Here is a 6,935-nt window from a genome sequence, read left to right as displayed (position 1 = left end):
GGAGCCTGCAAGCATCCTCCCGCCAAGCCCCATCCTGCTCTCCGTAGCTTTCCCAGGCTGTTGTGGGCACACCCAGAAGAAAATGGGGTCCTAGCACTTGCCCGCTAGACCGGCCTGTCTAAAGTCTGCTCCGACCACAGAGCCCGGTACCCACTTCTCACCAACAGGCAGGAACAGGAGGGGACGGGTGAGGAGGAGCAGGGTGTCTTCGGCAGGGACTTCTGCAAAGCTCTTACCCGTAGCCAAGATCAGAGGGTCTAGCAGTTCAAACGTCATTCAAAACTTCCACCATGTGACCGAAGAACGCCCCGACACCAGAATCCAGCGTGTCCAACTCCGAAACACCCGGCCGTGATGCACATCTAGCGGGCCGGCCACCTTGGTCGGGCCCGGCAGCAGTGACCGGGGTCTACCCCTGACCCCACAGGCCACGGGACTAACGCTTAATTTGTCAGCACAAATCACCCGTTACGACAAGACGCATGCCCTAAAGTCAGAGAACGGTACTAGGTTTCCTAAGCGTAAAGAAGCGGTTAAATTGGAAAAAAAAAAAGGGACAGTTCGTGTGAGTTTTACGGTTTATTAAATAGGAAAGCGGTCCATCTGAACAGAACAAAAGGAAATTTATTTTAAAAAATAACATCTAGAGAAAAATGGCCAAAAAGGCATATGGTGCCCCCCCTGCATTGGAAAGCAGCTGGAAAAGCACCCCGGGAGACCTCGTGCTGACCCAGGAAGGCTGCGCACACAGTCTCAATCCCTGAATTCCAAACTTCATTGTACAAGATGCCACTCGAAACGTGTATCAAAACCCTCCAGCCGAAGCAGCTTTTCAAATCCGAAGGCCCACAGATGCGTTTAGATGGTCGCACCCAGTGGCGCGCCTGTGTGACCTGGGACCCCGCGGAAGGACAGCAGCCAGGCTCAGGTCTCCAACTGTACGAGCCGCCCGTGAGGCCCCAGGAGGGGACTCTGAGCCGGCCGGGGCACCAAGTGAGGTCACAGAGGCATTAGCGCCTTGGGAGGCGAGCACGGAGCCACGGCTCACCTTACTCCCTCTCCTTACAGAATCAAGGACGATCGACTGAACTTATCTTACGATCGACATTCTGGAATGACGACGGAAAACACTTATTACAGAACTGCCGTTTTCACGTTTAGTAACTTCAAAATATCACTGGCTTTCACAGAAACGTCTTCCGATAGAGCATCAGTCCACCAAGTAGCAGGAGCTCGCCAGGAAGGGTCGCGTAGAAACCAGGTGCAGCTCTCCCACGCGGGGGGCTCCTCACTGCAGCTGGCTGTTAGGGCTGTTTAGGTCACGAAATTAGCGGCACGGTGAGTATTTTTACTACGGCCGAGGACGACGTACTTAAAGACACAACGGCATTTTCCAACCCGGCGAGCGGCGGCGTCCGGACGTAAGCAGGGCTGCGACCTGGAAGCACCTGAGAGTTCTCAAGACTCCTCTTCCTCATCTTGAATTTCAGAAATTCTGTCTATGGATTTAAGGATTTCGGCCACAAGATTCAACGTTTCAGCTCCAGAAACCAGCTGCCTGAAACGGAAACGTGGATGTTACCGTCCGCTACCACGGCTGGGCAACGTCAGAGGCAACAAAGCAAAGTTCCAGGGTGAAAAACAGGCTTTGGGTGGGGGCCCCTCTGCCCCAGAGGCGCCCGCGGTGGGCCTGGCCGCCACCACCCTTGTGGAGCTCGGCCCGTGGCACACAGACGGGGACACGCAGTGGGAGCCACCACAGCGGACCCTTCCCAGGGGCCTCCTAAGAACCTCTTTGCTTCTTAGGACAAGAGGGAAACGCTGTGACTCATCCCCATTCAGAACTGCGACATTTTGTAGGTGAGGGAGGCAGGACTCGTGTCTGACGTCAGTGCTCAGGTGAACACGGCTGTTGCCATGCAGACGATTCCAGAGCCCGCCGGTCGGGTACGCATCGAGTGGCCTCGGGGTTAAGAGGACTGTCAAGCGCACTTCTGTTCCCAGAGCCCCGTCCACTGCTCGGGGTGCGGTCATGGCTTGAAACCCTGCGCTAAGGGAATCCGCCTCCCCGGGGACACCGCCTCACCCCCGCCCGTGCCGAGGCGCCCTCAGCTCCCCAGCGCTCACTTTATGGAGGAGTGGGCGTTGTTCATGACGACGCGAAGGTTCTGCAAGGCCACGTCGGTGTTGTGCTTCACTATTGTCAGGCTGGCACCCTGGCCGGACCGCAAGGCCTCATTCTCGCGCTTGAAGTTAGAGACCTGCGCCTGGAGGGTGGGCGAGAGCGGGAAAGGGCTTTTGCGGCTGCAGAAGAGAGCGTCTGAAAGGCAGTCCAACTAAAACTGACCACGGCACCCTCAGCAGAGGAGGAGGGGGTGGGGGGGTGGGGGACAGGGCTAGCCCCCGCAAAAGCCACTCTCTGCTGAGGGGGCTCTTAGAGGACACGGGCCTGTCCTGTCCTTCAGTCTGTCCTCAGCGCTCCTCCACAGGAATGAGAAATTCGGGTCAGCATCCGTGCTGTCCCAGATGACACAGCAAATGCCCACGACCCTCTCGGTGAGCAGAAAACACGGGGCCAGAACGACCGGGCTGCTTCTTTCACTTGAGGTGGGGGGGGGAGGGGGGTTGGGGAAAGCCTGCACGGCCCGAATACAGGGGTTCCCGCTGCTGGGGAGGTCCCCCGGGTTTGTATCCCTGCCGTTCAATCACCTGCAGCAAGCTTATTTCCTGCTTCAGTTTCAGGATGTGATTTTCCGCCTTTACAGCTCGTTTCTGTTATAAAAACAAAAACAAGGAGGCATCGCTAACCAGCAATGCGGTGAGATACCCTCACGGGGTGCTGCTCTGCCCAGCAGGTGGGCCCATTGTGAGGGACCCCTGCTCACTCCGTGCCTCTGTGGGCTGACAACAGAGGGTCACGCCCGGCGCGTCACAATGCCCCCCGGCCCCTCGTACCGTCATCAGCTCCAGGTTCTGCTCCACCTGCTGGACCACCGACTCCAGATCTCGGTAGTCACTCTCCTCCTTTATCATTTTTGCTTCCAGCTTCCGCTCCAGCGTCCTCACCCTTGGGAGACAGAAGACCAAGTCACTGCCAACTCACACATCCGGCTCTCAGAATGCGTCCGAGAGGCAGTTAGGTCGGGCGGGTTGGCTGAAAACCCCGAGAGCCCGCAGCCTCGGCGGGAGCCCCCGAGAGCGTCCCGAGCTGGCTCCCGATCACCAGTTCGGCTGTCCTTATCAAGTGTGCTCGGTTGGGGTCTAACGTTCAAAATAAACTTTCGTGCAGAACCAGACACGCGTCTGAGGCGGAGGACCTGCACGTGACGAAGGCTAGACTCGGTTCAACTCTGATCGCTTCGTTACCGATTTACAATGGATTCGGGTGTTAGCAGGCATTTTGAATTGCGGTCCTAACTGAGAGCTTACATACATTTCTGTTTGAGTTTCAGAGAAGCTCTGAACCTCAGTCAGCTTTCTTCTCAGCTTAGAGTTTTCATCTTTCAGCTGCAGAGAAAGAAAACCCTCATTAGAAATTCTGAGCCTCGGTGTCTCACTCAAAAGGGGTCTGCGTCTCTGTAATTTGGTCCCAGAACTCCCCGATGAACAGAAACGTTCTAGGCCGTCAGCCTCCCGTCCACTCACGAAGGAAACGCACACGCGGAAGTGTCTCCTCCGGAAGGCCTCCGGTTACGGACGCCGACTGCGCTCGCGACTCTTTTTTAGGGGATGATCCTCTTTAAGAAATCTCCTCTAGTCAGAGCACGGCGAGGTGTCCCTGAGCTGCCGCCGGGAGGGGACCCTTTCCTGAGGGGAGGCCCTCGGAGGGCCTGAGCCAGACCACACCGCACCGCCCTCCACAGTGCTCTTCAGGTGGCACATCACACACGGGATCAGTCAACACAGGGGACCGGTGCACCACAGACTGTCTTGTCCTCGGAGCCAAAACCCCAGGCCACCGTGGACACCAGGAGGCTCGGGGTCCTCTGCGAGCGCGCTGCTCACACGCGGGTGCCGGCCAGGGGGCCGCCGTGGGGCCCCCTCACTTACTGCTTCGTAGCTTATCTGCAGCGTCCGCAGGTGCCTGTCTCCCAGAGACTCTCCGGGAGCCGCGAAGTCTGCGCTGGGGCTCCCCGCCGGAGAGGCGCGGGAGTCAGAGTCACTCAGGGTCCACGGGGGCAGGGTCTCGGGCCCCACCAGCTCCGACGGGGTGGAGAAGAAGGAGACGTATGTGCTGCAGGGCGACGTGCTGGCAGCGCCTCCCAAGGAGCGGGTCTGCTCCACACTGGACGGCAAGTAGGCCCCGTTCCACCCTTCGTCCTCGTCCTCGTCCTCGTCCAGGAGGTCGCCAGCCCCCGTAGGGTCTTCGAAAAACGGCTGCTGATATTCCAGGCCATACCCCACGGTCTGGGGGGTTGGGGAGTTGCGGCCGAGTCCCAGTGGGTGCCTCGTGGGTTCCTAAGGAAGATGGCCAGACGCACAGCTCAGACTCAGAAGCCACTGGAGGCCGGTCTTCCGGGGGGCGCCTGACAGTGGAACGAGAGGCCCACCCGCCTCCCAGGAGAGAGGAGAGCCAGAAAGGGTCCCACCGGCGTTGGCTGGGGGCTCCCTTTGCGCCGCCCCCCGCCCCCCGCCCCCGGATCCTGCAGTGTCCCCCACGTCGGGAGAGGGATGTCCTCCAGACGTTTCTCTGTGTACGGTCGTCACAAACGATGCCTCGATTTACCTTTGAATAAACCCTGTTGTTGGCGGTGTCTTCTCCCGACAGGCCGAGGTTCTTGGTTTTCAGAAACTCTTTGAAGGAGAACGGATTGGCCTCAGCAAGATCTTCAAGCTTATCATCTGCAACGGTAACGCACGTCACAAATCCAGAAAGTCTCCCAAGACTCGTTAAAAGGGAGCTTCCCTGTTAGTTTCTTTCCAGAACACGGCCACATCTAAAATCAGGACTGCCACCCTCGTCACCCCACCAGAACTCAGCGAATGCTAAGAAATGAGAAACCTAGCCAATAAAGCAGACCCGCGTCCACATTCTGAGTTCTCTTTCCCCCTGGTTCCTGCACCTTGCTGCCCATGGCAATCACCTGGGGGTCTTTACAAGGACAACTCACCTCCATCCCCATACAGCCGAGTTAGCTGGCCTGGGGCATGACCTGCGCCGGGGGCCATCAGTTCCAAAGGTGCAGCCAAATTGGGGGCCACTGCCCCCCACCCCTTCCCCTGCTCACTCATCCCCTCTTCCCTGCTCTCTTCTCGGCCTCCCTCTCGCTCTCCTGGCCCCTAACCAGCCACCCTGCGACCCTTTCAGTCCGCGATCATCAGAGCCCAGGTGCCAACTTTGTGTGATGCTGACTCCTGTTGCCCCTAGCACTTGCTGCCTCTTCAGACCCCTTTAGTGTGACTCCCCACGTCTGCCATCCCGCATGTCCCGGCTTCCCCTGTCCTTGTACCCTCTTTCTTTCTACCCTAGGATCACGATGGACTCTGTAGGTCTCTACCCCCCCCCCCCCACCCCCGTCTTTCAGACTCCGGGCACAAAGTTACATGCTGTCAAATGGACAACTCATCATTGGCCGCATGCTTGGCATTTTGTGTCGGGCAGAGAGAAAAAGAAAGGATCTTGTCTAACTACCCTACCTCCAAAATGTGTCTCCTGGGCTCCTGGCGGACCTTGCTTAGTGCATTTCCCCTTTCCGTAGCCAAAATCTGCAAAGAGACGTCATCACCCTACTGTGGTCACCTTTGTGACAGCTTTTTTTTCAATACGGGGTCTCTACCACAGTGATTCTCACAGCGTGGGTAACTTTTGAAACACAAGCCCCCAGGCTCCTGCCCGCGGCAGTAGAACTTCTGTGGGCCCTGGCATCTGCGATTCAGAAAAAGCTTCCAGTAGGCTCTGATGGGCAGTGTGGCTGCGCACGTCCCCCGTCCGCGGGGTCTTCTGAATCCTCTCGTGGATTGCCACTCCTCTCTGAGACCCCGATGGAAGCACCTGAACTCTCACCACTCACCCCAGCCCACAGGCAGCGGAACTGCTTGGGGGAGAACGAGGCCACTGCCCTTACTGGACGAAGGCACCCTGGCCTTGCGCCCCACCACCTGGAAGGAGGAGATGGCTTGCAGTGCTCCCGCTAGGCATACCTCTCTTTCAGCACTTACCACCATCCTACCTTGGAAGTGTCTGTGTTGGGGGGGGTGGGGGGGCTCCCCAAGGCCAGACTGCGAGCTCCTAGCTGGCGGGGGTGGGGGTGGGGGGCCGCTCAGCACTTGCGTATCCCAGGGGCCGGTGCACGGTGGCACTGAGTGCCCCTCGCCGGGTCGAGGGCAGAGCTAATGCTAACGTGGCGCCGGCTCGGGGTCCCTGAGGCTTGTCTCTCACCTGTGTCTCCCACGGAAGCTAGCACCGGACTGGGCACATAGCACATAAACGTCGGCCGAATGCCGAAGAAGTGGGAGTCCAGGTCCCTGCCATGGGGGCGCTCACAGTCTAGCTGGGGGAGACAAGACCGGCGCTCACAGAACGCAGGAGCTGCAATAACATCAACAAGACCGATTGGCCGCGCGCTCTGCGCCGCCCGCCTCACCTGGAGCCCGTCCCGGCGGGTCGGGGGCGGCCCCGGGGCCCGGCGGGCTCGGCCCCGCCGTCCTGCCCGGCCGCTCACCGTCCGGAATGACGAGGCTCCGGGCTCGCGACAGCGGGGGGACGCCAGGGCGGCGCGCGTAGCCGGCCATCGTCGCGGGCCCGGCGGCGCCGGCCCACCCTAACCCGGCAGCGGGGGCTCCATGGCCCCGGCTCGGCCCCGGCCGCGGCCCGAGTCCCCCGCCCCCGTCGCCCGCCGCCCGGCCGCCGCTCCCAGCCTCTCGCAGCGGCTTCCGCTCCCGGCACCGGAAGCGCGCTCCCGAACGTCGGGGGCCGGCGCCGCAGGGGCGGGGCG

At 59.9% G+C, this 6,935-nt stretch overlaps 1 protein-coding gene across 3 annotated transcripts; it reads right to left on the bottom strand.

Annotated features, from left to right (window-relative positions):
- Nucleotides 1-566: 566 nt before the first annotated feature.
- On the bottom strand, nucleotides 567-6,848 carry ENTR1 (endosome associated trafficking regulator 1). 3 transcript variants are annotated; one of them, XM_019435882.2, is made up of 10 exons: nucleotides 6,663-6,848; nucleotides 6,380-6,529; nucleotides 5,638-5,706; nucleotides 4,727-4,842; nucleotides 4,051-4,458; nucleotides 3,434-3,507; nucleotides 2,956-3,067; nucleotides 2,710-2,772; nucleotides 2,128-2,267; nucleotides 567-1,558 (listed from the first exon to the last, which is right to left on the bottom strand). In XM_019435882.2, the coding sequence occupies exons 1-10, from the start codon at nucleotides 6,730-6,732 to the stop codon at nucleotides 1,459-1,461; spliced, it is 1,302 nt and encodes a 433-aa protein (XP_019291427.1). In that variant the 5' UTR covers nucleotides 6,733-6,848; the 3' UTR covers nucleotides 567-1,458. The 3 variants fall into 3 exon arrangements, with proteins under 3 accessions (XP_019291427.1, XP_019291429.2, XP_019291430.1); XM_019435884.2 differs by lacking the exon at nucleotides 6,380-6,529 and having other exon boundaries at nucleotides 6,585-6,848; XM_019435885.2 differs by lacking the exon at nucleotides 6,380-6,529.
- Between the last annotated feature and the right edge of the window lie 87 nt (nucleotides 6,849-6,935).

This window comes from Panthera pardus, unplaced genomic scaffold, assembly GCF_024362965.1.
Source record: "Panthera pardus isolate Hobbes unplaced genomic scaffold, ASM2436296v1 HiC_scaffold_20, whole genome shotgun sequence".
Lineage (NCBI taxonomy): Eukaryota > Metazoa > Chordata > Mammalia > Carnivora > Felidae > Panthera > Panthera pardus.
Note: the sequence above shows the minus strand (reverse complement) of the source record. Positions and strands in the feature narration are given on the sequence as shown.